At 41.7% G+C, this 22,030-nt stretch overlaps 1 protein-coding gene across 4 annotated transcripts in view; it reads right to left on the bottom strand.

Moving 5' to 3' along the window:
• Positions 1-1,342: 1,342 nt before the first annotated feature.
• Positions 1,343-22,030, bottom strand: part of SPATA6L (spermatogenesis associated 6 like) — a 60,469-nt gene continuing 39,781 nt past the window's right edge. For 3 of the 4 annotated variants that reach the window (XM_060100944.1, XM_060100947.1, XM_060100945.1), the window contains 8 exons: positions 21,884-21,961; positions 19,214-19,453; positions 17,017-17,119; positions 14,253-14,287; positions 13,312-13,508; positions 7,246-7,339; positions 6,061-6,163; positions 1,343-2,008 (listed from right to left, as the gene is read on the bottom strand). In XM_060100944.1, the coding sequence (XP_059956927.1) occupies positions 6,074-6,163; positions 7,246-7,339; positions 13,312-13,508; positions 14,253-14,287; positions 17,017-17,119; positions 19,214-19,453; positions 21,884-21,961 (837 nt within the window). In that variant the 3' untranslated portion in view covers positions 1,343-2,008; positions 6,061-6,073. The remainder of the gene's footprint in view (positions 2,009-6,060; positions 6,164-7,245; positions 7,340-13,311; positions 13,509-14,252; positions 14,288-17,016; positions 17,120-19,213; positions 19,454-21,883; positions 21,962-22,030) is intronic. The other variant, XM_060100946.1, reaches the window with a different exon arrangement.

The raw sequence follows: 22,030 nt of genomic DNA, 5'->3' as shown, positions 1-22,030 counted from the left end.
GTGAAACATGTTTGTAAAATACAGTCCAGGCTTTGACAGATCTGCAGCTGTGAAAGTCAAGAAAACAGTAATAAACTGAAGCAAAACAGGTGGGGATTTTTATTACCTTTAATGACACAGATCTTCCCAAAGTAATCTAAACCCCAATACGTCACAAAATTATTCACATTTTTATATATTCCAAAAGCAAAATCCTGCTGCAATCCTGGCCCCAATGTAACTCCTCAAAACTGAAATAACTCCTTGAGAAATACAAAGATAAAATAGGAATAACTTAAACAATAGAGTTAGCAGATCAGAAAGTGAGCAAAAGGCAGATTGATTTGTGAAAGAAAAAAAAAAGACTTTAAATAAGAATGGGCATTTAAGATCTTATCCCTAAATTGAATTAAGGAGTTATGCTCAAACCATCAAAAAAGAAAAAAAGGACAATGAGTGTCACAGTGTGTATCTGAACAATAACTGCCACGTGATACCAATTCATTAGAACTGATTTCCTTCAGCTGCTTATATCCTTCCTAAGTGGCCCTTTTCTGAGAACTGTACCATAGTCTTAATGTAATACAGTATTTTTTTACTATTGATGACTACTTAGACCTCAAAATAACAAACTGACAACTATAGTTTCAGACACACTGAGAACATACGAGCAGGTGTAATTTAAGCATATTGTCTGTCTTTCAAAGGTGGAATGCTTGTTGTGATATATACCTTTATTAGGCTGAAATTCTGAGAAGGGAATAAATGAATTTTGTTTTATTTTGGCTTTTGGACTTTTTTTCTCCTTTAATTTTTAATTTCATTTTCTTAATTTACCTAATGAACCAATTCCTGTGGTAATAATGAGAAAAGAATACTTGACTCTCACTGAATCTTGTAAAAACTGAAAGGGTTTTAGGGCATGGTAGAGGAAAATGCTCAGGTTATAGCATGAAGGAAAGACAAAGGTTTCCGTTTTCAAGCCCTCTCTTCTCTGGGTCTGTAGACCCATGAAGACAAATGTCCACTTCAATCCACCCCCATCCTCTTCTTGCTCCTCAAACTGGGTAAGCATTTCATAAAGGCACCCTTCTACTAATTTTAAATCTGGTTTTGGCAGTCATTTCTGCCAAACTTAGTGTAGTTATTTCAGAGAAATATTTGAAGGTTTTGTTCCTCATATAAATTTCTTTAAGAATTGCTGGAATAAAGGAGGGGTAGGTGACAGAAGGAGTGGTTTAAACAACAATCAAAAGAAATTAGCCTCCTCTTACAAATGTATCATAGAAATTAAACCTTTAAAGCAAGACCTGAATTCTCCAGAAGTAATGCTTCCTCTTCCTAGGTTTTCAGTTGATATCATGTAAATCAAGCCTAACACTAAAAAGCAAACAAACAACCACAAAAAAACAGATTTACCAAAAATGGAAAATCAGGGTGACAGTCTTTTTCTAGAGGATATATCAGTTTATTCCTCTAGATAGCAGCTTCCTCGAGCTCATGGAAAATGTAAGAGGAAAGGGAAGGAACGGGAAGGGACAGGAAGGGACGGGAAGGAAAAGAAAGGGAAGGGAAGGGAAATAGGTCGAGGTGGGGGAGGGGTGAGGACAAGCGGGAAGGAGGAAAAAATGAGGAAGGAGGGAAAGAAAAGAACTTTTCAAGAACACATCCACTGCCAAAAATTAGGAACACCTGAAAAGGCATCTTGACATTTTCATCAGAATTTTAAGAAGTGCTTTCCAAATGAAAAAGCACCAGCCACCCAACTATTATTTTCGTTTTCAAGCTCAAAACAAGCATACAAACAAACTAAAACACAAATTTTCCAGCTTGACAAGAAAACTTGAGCCCCAAACAGCAAACACTTTAATCAATGACTCTTACCTGGGTACAAAAGACTGGGTGGGTACAGGTTTGATTTAACGGGGGTTAGACACTGGTGATTTGATACATAGAACAAAAACTGTTGTTCAGTTGGCTTGATGAGTGAGCTCTTCATGATGCTCCTCCAGCTTTCATTCAGTTTCCCCTGTGAAATGTGAAGACACTTCATACACTACACGTGGTACTGAGAAAAAGGCAATCAATAAACACAACCAAGGAGAAGAAGATGATTTCCCTCTATCCAAATCTTGGCACGTAGCTCTACGTGTAGGAATGAGGCAATGTTAGGTTAGCAAGACAAACACTTGTGTGACCTTGGGCAAGTTACCCGGCCTCTTTGTATACTATCAGGATGATGACAAGCAGAGTATCTACCTCTTAGTGTTACGCTGAGGAGTTAGTACAGTCCTTGGCACATAGTAAATGTGCAGAAACTGCTAGGTGTTATTGAGCCGAACTGTTAAACATGCCCAAATCAATTCTATTCCATGGAACAATTATTTTTGAGAGTGGAGGGGGTCAGTATAGGATTTGGGGGTGTTCTGAGTCCCCCATTCTCAAGGCATTTGCAGCCTACTGCAGAGATTCTTGGTGCTAAATGTGCATTAGAATCTCCTGAAGAAACTTTATAGAAATACCGATGCCAGGCACCACCCACAGAGATTCCAATTAAGTTGGTCCAGAGTGGGGCCTGGGCATCAGTATTTTTCAGCACCCCCAGGTGATTCTAATGCTCACTGAGGATTGCTGACCCAGGAATTTGCCATGTGATTTGGGTGTATGGCCACTGCCTGTGTGGTCTGTCTGTTAGACTCTGACAGGACCAGGAGCCCCTGAGATGAAGGGTGGTGTGTCATTATCCATGTGTCAATCACCACAAGCCATCAAATGACAAATCCCTCCGAAGCTGGTGAGCAAATCAGAGAGGGAGGGCCTCGAGGTTGGAGCTTGGCATCTGTAGGCTGGTTTGCTTTTTGCTTTGGTTGTAAGGGAGGTGAAGGGGCCCCGTGGGAGGAAGTAAAATGGCTCCTGCCTGCCCAGCAGAGACGGTAAGGTTGGAAGCCATAGCAGCCCCTCCCTTTGGAGCTGGAGGCCTAAGGAGCTATGACAGAATCAGAAACCGGCATTTTAATTCACTGTTGTCCTTTTTCTTTCCTTTTCTTGGTTTATTTCCTTTTTGCTATTCTTTAATTTTAGAAAAGTTTTTGTGCTACAGTTCTTGTCTGTGTCTGAGGATGTCTGGGCCTGGGTTCTTTGCCCTCCCTCGAGTTGGAAGCATTACAAGTGGACCAGCTCCCACTGCAGGCCAGCCATGGCAGCGGCAGCTGGGATCACGGGAGCTGCTCACGGGGATGGGAGGGTCGGTGGGCCAGAGCTGGTGCCATCTGCTCAGTCTCCCACCCCTTTGCAGAGACCTCCCTCCAGTCCTCTGCCCTCTTCTTGGGAGAGTTTTCATAAGGAAAGCCAACTACAATACAAGGCTGAAGGAATGAAGTCCTTAGTGGAGGCATGTGGAGGGGCAGAAGGCAGAGGGCCTGAGTCTGCCTGAGGGACCAGCAGGTTTCACGGAGGAGGCCTTGTAAGCCCAACCTTGAAAGTGGAATCTCAGTGAGCACACACCAGACGTGGGCGATCGGCTCTTGATAAGGACTGTGACACCGAGAGGCAATCACACCTCACAGGAGAACTAGGGATAATGGGGGTGGGGGTGGGGTGTGTGGGTGTGTGTGTGTGTGTGCGCGCACGCACGCTTATGGAACTTTTTTAATGGTAAAATTCATATAACCTAAAATTCACCATCTTAAAGTATACAAAAGATCATCTGTTTTACACCAAAAGTATCAAGGCCCAAACCATCCTGAGTAAGGAGAAACAGGGGTAGTCCAACCCTTCGACCCATCTCTTCCACACATTCCCTGGTCAGACAATTGGACTCATTGTTTCTGGCCCAAGCACCCCTAACTTAATCCCTAACTGCTAAGAATCTACTTTTTCATTTCCCCTGAATCTTGAGATCACCAGGAAACCAGGAGAGGGAAAGATGATGAACAGTGAAAGAGCAGAAGTGCAGAAGGGAAGGACAAGCGCTGGTGCTGTAAGCAGGAGAGTCCTTGAGAAAAGCAGGGCAGGGGACATGGAGTGGAAACCCACTGGGTCTTCTGCCGAATGCTCCTCTCTGTTGCTGTCTACCCAGCCCATAGGCGTGACTGTCCTGTTTTAGCTGCTTGACCTTGCTTGTTTGGATCTTCCCTGGATTCACTGACAGAGCATCATTCTACTAAATGCCCTGTTTGCTTAAGACGGGTCAAAGTCACCTGGGTTCTTTACAACCATGAAAACTTTCACTGACAGTCCTCCAGGACCCCTGCCTCACCAGGAATCCATGACCCAAATTGGGACAGGAAGAGAATGGTATGGAGAGCTTTCAGAGAAGGCCTATGAGCATATTCCAAACCACTGAGTGGGAACTCATGTTACAAAGGAAACCTATTTACTAAGATGGAATTCTTTTTTCTTACCTTCTCTCTATCTCCTCACGTCAGGGTCCACATATCTGCTGGTTCAGGGCTTTATGTAACTTGATGTTAGCCATGTTGAAATTCAACACAATTTGGCATTTGGTAATTACGTGGGCCACGTTCCCTAAGTGGTAATTAAGGGGGCTGTGTTCCGTATAACCACCTAATAAATGCCTAGATGACTATTTTGGCAATTTGGAGATTATGTGGCCCAGAAGCCATCCTTTAATCTACCAAGCAGAACGTTCTAAGGTAGAAGCCTGCAAAATGGGAAATTACTGAGCTGTCCTCCACATTCCTCTGTGCTGAAGGCAGGAAATCCTGGCCAGCCCTGGGCAAGGCGATGTGTGCCCTAAAGCATGAATGACCCTCAAACCAGAATTTCAGGAGCCTGATGACAGTGAAAACCTAGCACGTTATCCCACACTCCTTTATTGTTTAAAAAGATTTGTTAATTATCTTGATGTTGCTAGAATGAGGGACTACATGATACAACACCATAGGACCCTCTGGGGGATGTTCAAGGGCAATGTCCACCAACTCTGCTTAGGTTCCAAAGGGCTCTGCTCTTTCTCCCCAGGGTTCTCCTATCACACACTCCAGTTTTGTAGAACAATGGAATGTAATGGTTAAAAGCATGGTCACTGAAGCCAGATCACCTGGCTTCAGACTGTTGCTGGGCCATTCACTAGCCATGTTACCTTGAGCAAGGCACTTAACCTCTCCTTGCCTCAGTTTCCCTATCTGTGAAATGGAACTGGTCATAGTACCTACTTCACAGAGTTGTTGTGATAATTAAATATTAATTCATTAATACAAGTGAAGTATTTGGGCCAGTTCCTGGCACTCAGGAAGTACTTAATAAGGAAGAGCTATTCTTATGATGGGCCTGGGTAGGAAGGGAAAGAAGAGAAAACCTGAGAAATGAGGACAGCCCTCAAAATGACGAACTTCTTACCACACATCTGAATTCAAGAGTTGCCTCATCACCTCATTCAACAGCTTCCCACAAAAAATATTTACTGAGCACCAACCACAGTGGAAGGTCATCTGACGCAAGGGTGGCAACAGGGTGGTGGGAGGAAGGAAGGCTCTTGTTCAGGGCACACACCTGGCATGTGTGGTTGAGTTCACCTAAGTTAAATGGGATCCCACTGTAATTCTGGCTGTAAAATAGTGAGCAGGATGGCAGAGTCCCTGACCTCGGGAAGATGTCATTCAAGTAGAAGGAGCAGACTTTTAAGCAATCAACCCACATAAAAATATAACAACAAACTGTGTCATACTTTATGAAAGAAAACTGCAGAGGGCTAAAAAGGTGTACCTCAGAGCGGGAGGGGGTGTCATGGAAAGTCATGAGACCCGAAAGGTAAAGAGAAGTGACCCATACAGGGTCAGGAAGAAGTATTCCAGTCAAAGAGCACATGCAAAGGCCCCACAGCCGGAAGGAACTTGTGTCTGAGGAGCTGAAAGAGGGACCACTAGGTAAGGGGGTAGGGGGGAAGATACAAGAGGCAAGACTGCTGGCAGACCCGCATATGTGCTGTCTGAAGGAAGAATGTGGCTCTTATCTCCTCCTTGACTCCTGTCCACCACATTTTCTAGGTACTTTATATTGTAGCAGGAAACTGAAATTATTTTAGCAAATCAACAAGAAGCAATTAAGCTGCTTACTTACATAGGACAGCAGTTTAAAAATATCTCTGTTCATGCACCGGATATTTCTTCAGAGGGTAGCTTGGTCTTTCAAGAATATTCCTTACTTCAGAGATGGAGTCTTCCTATATACCAAAAACAAATCCAGCAATTGCATTACTCATAATGTGACACAGATCAAGGATACCTGGATGTGTAGTTTTGCATTTAAGAGGTCTATGAATCCCATATACGCCGTATATATTGTGTTCGTGATACGTGTGTATACAGATACTATTTCCTTTTTCCCCCTCCCTCCCTCCCTTTATCGCTCTTTCTTTTTCTTTCCTCTTCCTTCTTCTCTCCTACGCCCCCTCCCTCTTCCCTTTCTTCCTTTTTTTCTTTTTACATTTTAAAGGGATTCCCTTACTTGAAAAAACTATGAATTAATAAAGCAAAGCAAATGACTTTGCAGACAGGCCATAAAGTAATCCATGACCCTGGTGATTAGGGGAATCAATATTCATTTAACTAATTCATTTAAATGCCAGCATTTAAATAAGTCAAGATGACCAATTCAACTACATGGTATAGTTAAATCCAACCAGAGTGGGCACTGTCAACCTTCCATTTGAATTTTTTTGAACTGGTGACAGGTCACAGCTAATGGCTGTACATCTGCAGTAGACAAAGTGCTGGGTTTATCTACCTACGGATCAGAAACACTCCCCTCACCTCCATAAAAGTCAAACAGTGAAAAACACCTTATTAACTTTGAGGAAAACTTTTTTCCATGTTGTGAGCTCATGCAGACCACACACGTCCCTAGATTCTTCCCTGGACAGGGATTCCTGTCCAGAGCGGAAGGAAATGTGCTTCGGGCCAGTTACACTGTCAGAGAGTTCTCTAAGTTCTTTGACAGGACCACGCTCCCTCTCACTGTAGGAACTCTGCTTGATGCGTGCTGTTCTCCAAAGTAGCTGCTACTCATCACTCAGATTGAAGCACCACTGTCTCTTCCTCAGGGAAGCCTGCCCTGACTGCCAACCAAGTCCAATACTCCTTTTCATACACTCTCAGGATACCATGTAACCTCCTTGGTGAGCATCACAATTTTACATTTATTTCTGTGGTTACTTGATTAATGTCTGTCTCCCCTGCTAGACTGTGAGACCCAGTTCCCATATTATTTTGTCAGCCAAGATCTAATTCCATCGGAAGCCCTGACCTTGTTTAGGTGTTGCTGAGATCTGTGGGACGTCAGACGACTGCAGACCCTTTCGTGGATCTTCTTCCACATGGACTGGGACCCAGGGTGGAACCTGCTCAACAGAGTAAACAGGGTGGAGCATTATGCAGCTGATAAAAAGGACACTTAGAGTGTCTAACAATAAGGGTCGATATTTATAACTTAAAGGTGAGAAAAAAAGCAGCAACATGCAAAACAGTGTGCATAGCGTGGTTTCAATGTCTTTATTAAACCTAGGTATAGGAAAAGCACTGGGAATAAAAAACAACCAAGATGTTAAAAATGGTGTGTGTCAGGGTGTGTGACTCTTTTCTTCTTTGTAATTTACTGTGTATTTTAGATATTTCTCTAAAGAACAAATCCTGCTTCTACTTTTAAAACATGTAACCCCCAAATTTTTAATACAAAATTTAATCCCAACTGTTTTCCACCACAGGATATTTTATGTGTCATTTACTTTAGGCCACCCAGACCCAAACTTAACCACAGATCTTACAGTGTCTTTCAGTTCCTCAAACAGGCTGCATTTTCTCCCTTCCATAGGCACTTGCCAGCACTGCTCCCTCGGGTAGAATGCTGCCACCCCCAACCCCCATCCCTGCTCATGTTGAGTCCCACCCACCTTCAGAGCTCAATTCAGTTATTGATTTCTCAGGAAGATCCTTCCTGAGCCCCTTCCTGTAGAGCAGTGGTCCCCAACCTTTTTGGCACCAGGGACCGGTTTGGTAGAAGACACTTTTTGGCACCGGGGTGGGGCAGGGGGGAGTTCAGGCGGTAATGCGAGCGGCAGATGAAGCTTCGCTTGCTCGCCCGCCGCTCACCTCCTGCTGTGCGGCCCGGTTCCTAACAGGCCACGGACTGGTACTGGTCCGCGGCCCGGGGGGGTTGGGGACCCCTGAGGTAGAGGAAGTCGGCTTCCCTATTTCATGCACTTGGAATCCATTCACCCCTCATTCATAGCACTTCCCCCAGTGGACATTTTGTCATTATTTGGTTAATGTCTGTCTCTCCTCCTAGACTGAAATTGGGACTGAGCCTCTTGGGCTAATAGCTCATCTCAGGGCTTTGAATACCACAGGAGGAATTTAATACATACTTCTTGAGTGACTGAATTCATCCATTCATTCATTCATTTTGGGGAGGGAAGTGAGTACCAATTCTTTTTTTTTTTTTTTTTTAGCGGTACGGGGGCCTCTCACTGTTGTGGCCTCTCCCGTTGCGGAGCACAGGCTCCGGACGCACAGCCTCAGTGGCCATGGCTCACGGGTCCAGCCGCTCCGCGGCATGTAGGATCTTCCCGGATTGGGGCACGAACCCGTGTGCCCTGCATCGGCAGGCAGACTCCCAACCACTGCGCCACCAGGGAAGCCCCCCAATTCTTAAGTTGAGGGAGAATTTGCAGTTTGATTATGAAAAGCACAGATATTGTTTTCTTAAAATGCCAAAAAATTTTAGCAATTTGGATAAAATTGTTCTCTTTAACTAATATACAGTAAACACTGGAAATGACAGAAACGTGAGAATCAATCCAGTTGTTGTTATGGCCACCACACTAATGAGTCCCTGTGCAGTTGCCCCTCTGCTTGGTTTGGGACCCACATCCAGGCTACCCATCCTGGCTCCCTGTAACGAGCATGTACCCTCTGGTTTTCAGGGAGACAAGACCAAGAGAATGACTGGATCTACACAAATCCATTACCAACCCAGGAAAATGACTCACAGCAAATGAACGAACCACCTAAAGCACTGCCCATGTTTAAAGCACTGCCCAGGCGCATCATTTCTACACTCCTCTAAGAATTTTTAAGATGAAGGAATAGAAATATTTTGAAGCTATAAATAAAATTGGCATTTAAAAATAGCCACCAAATGGACACTGCAAATGCTTTCTCATTGGCCTTGAGTAACCAGTGCCAGAATTATCCGTACACTTGTTACCCTTATTACTATATACAATCAACACTATATTTGAAGACCTCTGAGAATGATGAGTCAACAGGCAAGAGCAGTGCTCTGCCTTGACTGTGGCCTTCTCCTTGTGCAGTGGGATGACTGCGGATGGATGCTGAACTGAGGATGGATGCTGAAGGGATGTGACTCTATCCAGATACTGGAGCTAGGGAACCGACTTGAGAGTGTTTCTCCCATGTTTGGGACTACCATTTCCCATGCTGCTAGTTAAAAGGGTTTTCCACTTCCTCCATTAAAACCTTGGGCTGATTCTCACTCCAAAACTTGCCTCCCATCTCATCCTTGCAAACTCGACCCTTGCTGATTTCAGTATTAAGTCAGCAGAAACTCAAAAGGTATTTCTCATGCACTTCTGTGATCTGAGCAGAGGGAGACTGGTCCCCGTGGCTCGTGTGAAAAGAACGGTGAGGCAGAGCCTAAGCACGGGTAGTGAAACTACGCCTCCTATGGCTGACTCCCAGAAATTCTTGAGCTTGACTTACAGAAGATAAGGAAGCAGCTTGTTAAAAACCCCTCTTCTTACAAACTGCCTGTACTGATTAAGCTTGCTTTAGTTGTTTTTATTCTTTTTTCCCTTCTTTATTTGCATACCCTCCAAGCTTCATATAGCCTAGGGTAATATATCACAAGACTTCTTAACCGCCCCTATAGATAAAGCCTCTGACATCACAGGTCACTATAGTAATGGTGGGCTTAAGTTGTTTTACAAGAATGTGGAGTTGGATCCTGTCTAGTTCAAGCTGGCTAAGACTGGTTGGGATAACTGACCCTAAAACTGTGTCTGCACAGTTATCTGATGAACAATTTTTTGACACCAGAGGGCCAAAAACTCCACCCTCAGATCATGCTAAGTACCTCCATTTTTGAACATGTATCCCATGAAGAAGCATGTAACCCAGATATGCCTGGGCAAAGTACCGATTACTTCACCTTTTCTCTACCTCCAATCACATTCCCTCATGCCTAAGACCACCCTGCTTCTTTATCCCATCAATATCTCAAGCCCCTTGCCTTTGGGGAGGTGGATCTGCGACTTGTTCTCCCATCTCCTTACTTGGCTGCGTTGTGAATAAACTTTCTCTGCACCTCAGCATTTGGCTTGCTGTGCATAGGGCAAACGAACCTGGTTCGATAACAGTGCCACCTAGTGTTCCAAGGGCTACCTCTGTGAGGTCAACGGGGAATGGATTCTTCCACAGGGGCTACACTGAGGTCAATGGGGAATGGATTCTTCCCCAAGGATACAAAGGGATATCCTTTACTCAAAACAGCTGCCTTAAAAATATTATCTTCAGTGCCACTTCCCTGGAGGTTAAGGTGATAAGCTTTCCTGGATGCCTGGAATTAAGAGGTCTCCCACAGTGCAGGACTTTCAGCGCTATAACCACGACAGTCGTGGGCAAACCAGATAGCCTTTGTGTGACCATGTTATACTTTGTCACCTTATTTGCAAATTCATAGATTGATTAGTTCCAAACTTATCAGTTTAGAGTTTTTGGACACAGAATTTGCTGACTCTTCAGAGATAAATGATTAAAACTCTGGTCTGCAGCCAGAGTCATCATTCTACAGTCAACTGTGCTAATTCCTGTGAATGACTTGCAAAAGCTCCCCAGTGCCTTCCAGCTGAGCCCAAATTCCTTAGCTTGGTTTCCACAGTCCCCCTCAGACTCTCAGCCTTGGCACCCACTACTCCCCAAGGCTGTTCTAACTTCTAGAACCTGACAGCACCCCCTGCCTTCTCACCTCCCATCCCTCCCCTGCATTAACTATCACAATCCAATCCCCTCCCCTCTGGGCCCCCATGAAAATGCCACCTCCTCCATAAAACATTCCAGAGTACTTTCCTTCTCCTTTATACTCTGATAGCATTTGGTCTGTACTGTTCTCAAAGTTCTGCCTTGTAGAAAACTTTCTGTGTCCATTTTTTTTTTTTTTTAACATCCTCTGCAAGTTCTCAGAGATCAGAAGAAATGTCTTAAATGTTAGCATTTCTATTCCAGGACTAGCAGGTTGACTATCAATCCTGTTTTCCTTCTGAGGCACTGTTTTTTTCCCTTGTGTCAGCAAGTATTTATTGAATGTCTACTAAGTGCCATGAACTGGTAACTGATTCTTCATGTGTCTTTTTTTTAAATTGAGGTATAATTGGTGAGGCACACTTTTAATCACAGAGATTCTACATTCCCCTCCACACACCCAGTACTAATCTCAAGGACTCTGACTCGATATGAGGCAATTCTTCAGTGAGCCAGAGTTGAGAATTACTGTCCTGCTGCATAAAGATACTCAGGAAAGACTGGCTGAATGAATGCATAAACCATCTAACAAATTTATTTAAAAAGAAACGAGGCCTTCCTAGATCTCCTTCCTAATGGAATTAACCTCCTCTTGCTCTGCCTTTCCCCTACATTTCGATTATACTTCTGTTAAGTGTACATCATAATCCATCTCACATTTAGTGACATGGGAGTATGCCTGCCACCCTGTCTAGTGTGTGAGCCACTGGGAAGCCAGGAAGTGTCACGATCACATACACTGCACATAATGGGTTCTCAATAAATGGATGCTCAATTCAGTCCCTCAGAAAAGCTTGCTATGCTGATTATAAGGAGTTTGGGTGATGTACGAAAACAAGGCACATGGGCAAAATCCATGAGCTTCTTCCAGTTCTGGCAGCAAAGAAGCACTTTGAGCTGCAAGAGGATGAATCTTTGATCACTAAACCCCTTTTACAGATGAGGAAACTAAGGTCTAAAAGGCTGAGTACTTGTGTGAGATCACATAGCACTTGGAGACAGGTGAGCAGAGCTCAAAGTGTCCTGACTACCACCAGTTGAAGGTTCATCCCCTTCTCTGTTTAAAATAAATTCTAAGTCTTTACATCTGGGGTAACCCCCCACCTGCTCTGTCCACCTGTTAAGCTGCAGGCTGGTAGAAAGAGAAGAAGCCAGAAGAGAAGGGAGACCAGGCCCAGAGATGGGTGTAAATGTGTCTCTCACCACCTGTCTCTGGGAGCCAAGGCCAATTTAAAAAAATCTATGTTGTGTTATTTTCTTCCAATATAGTAACTAATCAAGGACTCACCATTACTTAGTAGATTTTATCAAAATATTTTACTTGGTTTCCTCAAGTCCATTTTAATATAAAGGTATTCTATCATTTCTGAAAAAAGTCTAAGAATGCATTGTCACTTTCTTATAACTCCTACTAAAATTTCAGTGCCACTTTTGTTCTGGGATATTTACTACAAGTCTCTTTGTTAGCAATTGTATTATTTTTATGTGGAGATTTCTTATTCTCATCACTAACAATGCAGAGAAAAGCAGACTGACCTATCTTTCATGCAAAACAACTATCTTAAAAATATTATCGTTTGTGCTACTTCACTGGAGTTGTGACCAACTGTCCTGGTTTGCCTGGGACCAAGAAGTTTCCCAGAATGCAGGATGGTCAGGGTTAAAATCAGGACAGTCTGGGGCAAACCGGAAGGTTAGTCACATCAGCTGGGAGTGCAGTTTGGAAAATAAAGGTTCCTGCTCTCAATCTCTGGCCTGCCCTCCAGACATATGCAATTGTGTGTGTGTGTGTGTGTGTGTGTGTGACAATAATATAAACAAGCCAACAAACCATGTCTAGAAAAAGAGAAAGAAAATACACCCACATATTAATCATGCTTGTCTTTGGGTGGCAGGACTATAGGTGATTTTTTTTTCACTCCTTTTCATTTTTCTACAATTTCTAAACTTTTGATAGTGAGTTCTTTTATACTGGTGAAATCAAAAGCTTGAGTTCTAAAATTTATGACAGATAATAATGGATAGATAAATAGTACCTATGCCAAGTTAGCTGTCTGTCCCATTTTCAACAGGCATTCTGAGATATGCTTTCCAGGGTAAGAGAAAAGTCTCAATTCTTACTTTTGGGATTATTTTTCAAGGAATAATAATTTTTCATATCAAGGTGTCCCCAGCTGAATATTCCTAAGGAAGCAAACTGATGAAGTGACCTGACTTTACTCCTCCCAGACCACAAGGCACTCTTCTAGCAAAGAGATGGGTGCTTGCTGCTGACCTTTCTCGGAGAAGGGGCTGATCCAGAAGAGGGCTGGGAGATCTGGAGTGCTGGGAGGTGGCAAATGAAGTTTCCCGGTGGAAATCGGCATCCCCTTGATGACTGTAACTGGCCGAGGGCTTTCCAAACTTAATTGAATCTAACGATGATGGTGATTCATTCCTTAAAACAATCCGTTCATCTGGCTCTTTGATAACCTGAGTGACAATGTGCATTAATCTTTAGTTGTAGTTTTTGCTTTGGTTTGCTTAATTTAGAGCTGGGGCCCGGGTGGGACAGGGAAGAGAACTAGGGGCAAGATGATAGAATACCTGCCCCGGGGACCTCCTGCAAATAAAAGAGGGGTGGGAGTAGAGAAGACTAGAGACAAAATGCTCAGGAGTCAAGGGCAAGGAAAGATAACCAAAATTCTGTACATTTGGCATATATTCACAAGCCAAAATAAACTCATGTTCTGAGCTTTGGTTTGTGAGGATTGGAGATTATTGGGTTTGGGAAAGACATAATTTTTTAGACAAAATATTTAACGCTATGGCAAAGGAAGCTCAGTGTACTCCATTTTCTTTGCATATATCCATTCTCATGTTGTAACATGGAAGTTTGCAACTTCACCTGAATAAATCAATCAAACTTTAAGAACAAGTGGTTTACCACCTCTATATACAAAGGTACTCGATTAGAGAAAAAGTAATGAAAATCCCTACTGATAAAGTAGATACTGGGCCTACATACACCCTCACTGGTGATTGATCCTACAAATGAAAGGAGTTTATGTCAGGGGAATAAACCAACTAAAGCAAAGCAACTCAAGTTAAACTACAGCAATTCCATAAGCAGCATTAGCTAGAAATATACTTTCCACCACTCATGGGAGAAAGCACAATAATTGACATTAGATAACTGGAAATAAATCAGTTTACAAATGCTACTTCTAAAATTACCTTTACGTTAGCTGCAAGGCTGTCAAGAGAAGAAGCTAGAAGAAAGAGGAACAGGTGTTTCAATGGCTCATTATTGCCAGTTACCCCTAAAGCTGCTGTTATATTTATTCCACAGCAGTACAAAAATATTACACAATGAATGAATTATCAGAGAACTTAAATGCTCCCTTGTAAATTATACCATCACCTTCTTTAAGTCTTCCTGAAGTCACATCAATTTATCTATTAGTTTTACTGTCCCCTTGAGCTCAACAATGAGGTTATATTAATGACAGCACGTATGGATACAGGAAGAGTAAACGGAGTCTAAAGTCTAAAGTGAAGCAATAGGTTCAGTAGCCCTTGGGCAGCCTGGAAAACTCTTATTTGCCCAGGTGCCCAGGGCCTAAAAGAAAGCCATTTGGCTCAATGTAAAATTCATACCCTCTGCCTCTTCTGGCATTCCCTTTATATTTGGTTTACATAAAATCCTACCTATGCAGAAACTCTTGAGTGTACTTGTCCAAGGTAGATATAAAAATGAATACATAAGAGCTTGGAAAAAAAACACAGTAAAACTGTAAATCATTATGATTACCCAAGTAATCATAATAAGTAAATAGACCTAATGCCAGAGAATGGTAAGAATTACTAGAATAAATACACACAGATAAAACCAAGAATAAATGGGATTTTTCCAGGTTGAAAAAAAAATGCTTTTGAAATGAGTATTTACAAGGCTATGCTAAGGCCACCGTGGCTTCCCCCAGCATGACTGGGGCTTAGGCAGTGACAAGGGACTGCTGATTCCCCAATGCCACTGGCAATAAGAAGGAAGATATAAAAAGGGATTTTTTAAAGCATGCTAATTGTCATATCCTCTGGGCATGCACATATGTGTGTGGGCATCTTGTCCCAGAAGCTCTCTTCTACCCAACTCCCAGCTGAGTAGGGAATTGGTAATGCTAAGCCCCTTTTCAGCTATAACCATAAACCTGCCCTGTTGCCTAGGAACCCCCTTGCTACTGATTTTTGAACACTCCCTTTCACGGGGAGTTTGCCCTTGTTCCCTAGCTTCTCAAAGTGTAGTCCATGGACCAGCTGCATCGGTATCACCTGGAAGCTTGTTAGAAAATAAGGATTCCAGGCCCACCCCAGCCTTATGGAATCAGAATCTGCACTTTAACAAGATCCCCAGGTGATTCAAATGCACGCTGAAGTTTGAGAAGCACTGCTTTATTCTACCTTAGGCCTGAATGAATGAGCTGACAGGTGACCTAAGGAAAAGTCTGGCTTGGAAGCTACAGGGATTCCAAGGATCTGAGCCCAGAGGTCTGAACGTCTTCTCTAAATGTAAGTATGCCAAAAACTTGGTGTGTGACCTGTACACACTCTGTAACCTCTCTGGAACCTTAGTTCTCCACCTGCCAGGATTAAGAAAGACCAAGGCTGAGACCAGTGTGATATATGAGTCCCGTTGTAATTGAGCTAGCATTAAGCCCAACTGTCCTCCCTGGGAAAGGACATTTCCTATTGCTTGATTTCACAGTAATGGGGAAGACAGTGCTGCTTTTATGGGCTACATGGGTGAGTTTCAATCCAAAGGACTTAAATGTCAGAGGTGATGAAGCACTTTCTGCTTCAAACCCTGTCTTCTGTCCCTGGTTTGCTGCTGTAGAACAGTCACAGTGATTCAAGGACACCGGCTTGAGTTACCACAAGAGAATGTACAGCCCCTTAAAAGTATAAATTTTTCAGCCTAAGATAGGGAACCCTGTTGTCAGGGGTGGTACAGGTACAGTCTCACCAAGAGTCAAGAGAATGGGCCACCACCATCCCTTTCTAGCCTAAGAATTTTTATTAATTCAGGAATGGTTGAAATTCACTGCCTTGACCTTCAGTATTGACATGGTTCATGTATTTCAATCATAAAGTAAAGGCCTCCCAGGGAGGCCTTAACCCAGTTCCTCTCAGTGTGTGATCCAGGGGCCTCCCCATGGGTCTCTAAGACCTTTCAGGAGCTCTGCAAGATCAAAACTATTCTCCTAATAATATTAATCTCTTTTTCACTCTCTTTCTCTCACGACTGTATAATGGAGTTTTCCAAAAGCTACATGATATGTCATGATGTCACCACTCTGATGGCTAATGGAATGTGGGCTTGTATATTCTTGAATTTTACAAATTGCTGTTTTAATTTCTAACACTAAATATTGATAGATATCATCTGCATACACAAAGTTCATTGGGGTCTTCAATAATACTTAACGCAAAAGGGTACTGAAATCTAAACGTTTGAGATCCCCTGCCTTAACCTCACTGCTTCAGACAAACTGCCTCTCCTCCTTGCTGACATGGAATCTTGTAAAGTAAGTGTTGCATCTCCTGATCTCTGACAATCCCCTGCTACTTCCTATCCAGAGAAATGGAGAGTCCTATATGTTAGCTATCAGTGGTGCCTTAGCAAGAAGATTCCACCAGGACAAGATGCTCCCTGCTTTTCCAGCCCAGCCAGGGAACAACCACAACCAGAGCACACTCAGTGGTCACACTACTCAGAGCAGTCTCCTTCAACAGCTAGGGGAACTCTGAAACAGCTTCTCAGCTGACTCTGCTCATGGGAACTCCCTCCCTGGAAACTCCACAGCGGGAGGGCACCTGAGAATTAGGCCCTGAATTTCCAAAGAAACATGTGATTCCTCAGAATGAAAGAAGACTTAGAGGTAGGTAGGATGCATTCGTTCCCACGGGGAAACTGTATAGGAATAACAAGAAACTCAAGTACCTCTTATCACTGGAAATGGAAAGTCTGAAAAGTCAGATTTTCTTCTAGACTTCTGGGAATGATGCTCTGAACTGTTCTCACCAAAGGGCTTTGCACTGTCCACCTGAAAGGAAAGGAAAGGAATGAGACTTGAACCCACTGTAGCTTGTATTACCCTCTCCTCATTACCTGTAATGCCTTTCTCCCCCTCAGTCACAGTCATGCAGGTGAGAAAAGAGGTTGGGAACAGATTAAATCACAGTCTCCAAGTATATAAAATGTTATACCCAATAGGGAAACCTGTCTGTCCCTACCTTCACTGAGGTTAGAACACGAAGACATGGGCTAACACTAGGCACAAATCATATTCTAACCACTGGTAAGGCTCCAGCCCAGAAAACAGCAAGTGACATTTATTTCACATTCTTTTAGAACCAGACAGAGTTTCATGTTCCTAAACAGTCTGAGTAGTACTGGCCTAGGTGTGGTTCTCCCTGAAGACAAGGAATTTTCTCAAGGTGACATTTCAGCCTTCCACATCCCCTTCCAGTCTGAGTGTCTATATCCTTGAAAAAAAGAATAGTGGTGACTGTATTATTTTACTTAAGGTAACCGTATTTTCCTACACTGGACAACATGATTTGCCAACATGTCAAAATACTTGAAATAGAGACTCTTCCAGAATATGTATGACATAAAGTTGCTGGAGTTTCTTTGTAACATTGTTTATTTCTGTTTTTTTTTAATTTTAAGAAAGCATGTTATAATAGTACTCTTCAATCTACTTCAAGAAATACTTTGATTATAATTTACAATCTTGACAACATCAGGTCCTCTACATTTTAATGCTGCCACTTAAACTTCAGATATCATCAGGAAATCTGGCTAAATAAAAGAGCACTTAGGAAAGAGCTTAGCACATTAGTAAAGACTGTATAAGAATTTGTTAAATAAAAGTATCAAGCAAGTTTTAATTCCCTAAGAAAATTTCCAAGATTTTAAGGTTATTTAGCCCATAATGGCATACACTAAAGTTGTATTTTATAAAAATTTATGTCAAATGATATAAATCAGACTCAGTAAACTCAATTCAACAATATTTGTATGAAGCCACGTTTAAAGAGTGGTTGCTAAATCTTGCCAGACATTTTTACCCAGGTCACCATGAAGAAAACAGCTATCCTGTACTTTCTAGCCAAACAACATCTCTGTTCTACCTACAAACCAACTCTATATCCAGTCATCTCAAAAGCACCTTGCCTTTGAGATTTACCATGCTTCATTTCTTGTGTCTAATGCACAAACATCATCACGGGTAACTTTAAGTCAAATTATCAACTTGACAATAATATCAATAGTTAACATTCTGAAGAATAAGTCATGAACTAGAATGTGGAATGGTATTCATGAAAAATATGAACTAATACTGGAAGTGTTTTTAATGTAATATTAACTGTAAATATCAAGAAACAAATCTGTATATACAGTATAATTACAACTTTGTGGGAAAAAATAAGACATTATGAATACCAAAAAAAGGCAAAAGAAAATGTATCAAATTAAACAATGATTTTATTATTCTGGTGAACCTGTGGGTAATTTTTGTCTTGAACTCTTCTACATTTTCCTTTACTTTTATAGTAGTAAAAAAATCTTGAGACTATGAGAACAAGTGTGATTAAATTTGCCTACTATTTCCTGAGGGCTGAATCTAAGATAAGTTTAATTAAGGGCTTTGACTGTGGCACATCATTGCATCTTCCTGCAGACATATGTTTCCTGCTCTTAAAAGTGTGGCCATTAAGCAACAACCTCACTAATAAAACTCAAACCAGTTTTCTTAAAACAAATGAGGCTTTGGTTTCAGATTGGTACAGAGTATATGCCAGCCTTTGATATGCATCCTCTACCACTGAGAGTTCATTCATTTTTCTGGACAGTGGCAGGTTATCATATGTATATAACAATCTCTATTAATAATTTTCAGAAATTAAAAATAGGGATGGCAGACATTTACTAAGCAAGTCTTCTGCATAAGACATCTTTCCTGACAATGACTCTAGGAAGTGAACATAATTTAATCATAGCTGTCATTCATTTTGAATTTCCTTTATTTATTTACTTACCCATTTGTTTTCATGGTCCAACCTTCCTTTATTCCACCCTCATTCACACCCTCACCATTCCAAAGGACTGTGAAAAATAATTTTAGGCTCACATGTCTTACTACAAATGGAGGTTTGCTTTCTCCAGGTATTTTGAAACTATCTCCAAGATTCAGTTGAGCTGGCTGGTCCTGAAAGAAACGCCTGGTGAAATATGGAGAGGGCGGCCGGGACTGCATGCCTTGGGGCAGTCTGTTGAGATTACTCTCCCTTGGTTTCATCTTTATACTACTTAAGGGGAATTTTGGTCCATTTGATGTGGATAAAGGCCTTCGTGACTTACATCTTTCTTCCTGAAAACCCAAAAAAGAAACAATATTTTTAAAGAAGAAAACTCAATCAGAATATAACTGTGTTTAATTGAACTTTAACTAAGGTAGAAGATTGAACATCTCAGATTTATAAAACATGAACTTAAGGAAGGGCATTTTAAAAATTTTCTTCAGGTCAGGTTAGTATCACTAGTATATTTCAACTATTAGCAGTGACATTTATTTGTATTATGAGAAAGTTGGAAAGTATCAGATACCCCCCCACCCCATCATAGACAGATGATTGATAGAAATATAGTGTGAGAGAGAGAGAGAGAGAATTTGGCATAAACTTGGGTCCAGCAATTTCACTTCAAGGAATTTATTATAAGGAAATAATTATGGCTATATGTATAGCTACAGAAATTCTTAGAACACTTCAAAAATTAGAAACCAACTATATTGGTGAGTAAGCACTTTCCTTTCAGCTCCAAACCCACCTTTCTACACTCAGCTTTATGATACTGGACCTGGCACTCTGCAAACCCCCTTCGGCTTTTCCAGCTGTTCTGTTAGGCTTCACCACTAGAGGGCGCTAGAGGGAGACCATAAGACTAGAGGAGGAGAAAGGGACCGGGACTTCCAGTTTTGCATTCTGTTCCTGTCAGCATCACCCCAGCAACCATTCTTCACCTTGACAGCAGCAAATGGCTCCAGTTTATAGTTTTTTCCAACCATAATCCAAAAGTAGCCTCACAGCACCAGGTGGCCAGAGCCCCTTGCTCAGAGATTTGAGTCTAGCCCCACAGGATCCTTCCTCCAAGCTCCTGGGACAGCAGCAATGAGCAGTGTCCCTCCTTAGAGGTCTGAGTCCCAGCTCATCAGAGTCTCCCCTCTGAAATCATGAGGAAACACCCGGGAGAGCAGCCCCTCCCCACATGTCTGGGTGCCCTTTCTATGGAGTTTCTTCCTCCACTTTCTATGTTCTTGATGACCCAACCTCTTCCCTTTTTTCCCCCAACTCTAGAGGTGGAAGCTGCTTCCTGTAGTTACTATCTCCATCACTTCAGTGTTCCCCTTTTCCTTTCAGTCCTCCAGCCCTTGTTTAGCCCTCTTTTTTTTTTTTTTACATTAAATCTTTCTGTTAAAGTAACAGGTATGGTTTGTTTTCCAGACTGGACCCTGACTGATTTATCAGCTTAGTACCCAACAACAGAAAAATGAATTGCCAAAAATTATGGTACTTCTGTACAATGGCATAGTATGAAGCCATGAAAAATTGCCTGGCTTAAGCATACTTAAGGATGTGAGAACACGTTCATGATATTCAAAGTGAAAATATGATATGAAATAATATGCAGTGTAGTATGATCCTAATCTTCTAAAATTAAAACAATATGTGTATGTGTGTGTGTGTACAGAAGAATATATTCAAAAAAGTAGTCATGCTCATCTCTACATAGTAAGAATAACAGGTAATTTTAATTTTTATTTTGTCCTTTTTTCTTATCTGTATTTTCTAATTGTATAAAATAAATGGGATACTTTTGTTATAGGAAAACAATGAAAGCTATTATTTTTAAAAGTTAACACTTAAAAAAGTTAATATAGGAAGACCTATATTAGGAGATTAAAACAAGATTAAAATGGTGGAGTGGAAGAAAAAGAATAATAAACTGAAAAATCACTGTGTACACTTAAAACAGATTGGAGAAAACAGTGGGTAAATAAGGAGAGACTAAAAAGCAGCTATTGCCTTCCTGAAAATTAACCACTGGTTTCCCATTTATGAGTTATGGTGCCCAGGGGATTGATGGACTTGCACAGATTAGTGACCCTTCTCATTCAGTACCTCTTAACCCAAAGCCCACATTTTCAAGGTATTTTCTAGGACTCCAGGTGAGGACTACAAAGTATATTAATTAATTCTCTATATCATTTTAGAAACGATTTTACATGGTTGCAAAATTATGGACAATAAGGTAAAACAAAAACAGAAAGAAATCAGGGTGAAGGGGAAATTAGGGCTGAACAAGGGAGTAAAATGAAGGTAGTGCTCATGGATGCCCCAAGACCCTCACTGTTACCAAAGGTGGCCCACAAATACAACTCTGAGCTTCAGCCTCAGCACAGGAAAGAAGGAAACACTACTGTTGATAAAATCAAGAGTAAAAGTCATGGAACAACAACAACAAAAGCTAACTAAATGACACATCAAGCTTGTGATCGTAGCTTCTGGATCATTCTGTTCCACCAATTATGCCATGATGAATACATGCCAAACATACTCACTCTGATGTGACAGGCTGAACAAACAGTTTGACTATGGAAATTCAAACCTAGCAATAAGTCCCCAGGTTTCTGTTTGTTCAGTTGCATCTAAACTTGGTAAACCGAGTTTAGGCTGAAATTCTTTAAATTTGTGGAGAAAATTTCTAACATTTCTATCACTGGATTCTCGATTATACTTACAAGAAATCTGTTTCTATGCAGAAACACACGTTCTCTGATGGTTGTCCTCGTAGAAAACTCTATTTTGGGAGCAATGCCCTGAAAATAAAACAGCATAAAAGAAACAAATAAAATGGAAAGAGCGTCTTTGCTCATCCTATCCTAACT

Source organism: Mesoplodon densirostris, chromosome 6 (genome assembly GCF_025265405.1).
Source record: "Mesoplodon densirostris isolate mMesDen1 chromosome 6, mMesDen1 primary haplotype, whole genome shotgun sequence".
Taxonomy (NCBI): Eukaryota; Metazoa; Chordata; class Mammalia; order Artiodactyla; family Ziphiidae; genus Mesoplodon; species Mesoplodon densirostris.
This window is presented reverse-complemented; position numbering and strand designations above follow the sequence as displayed.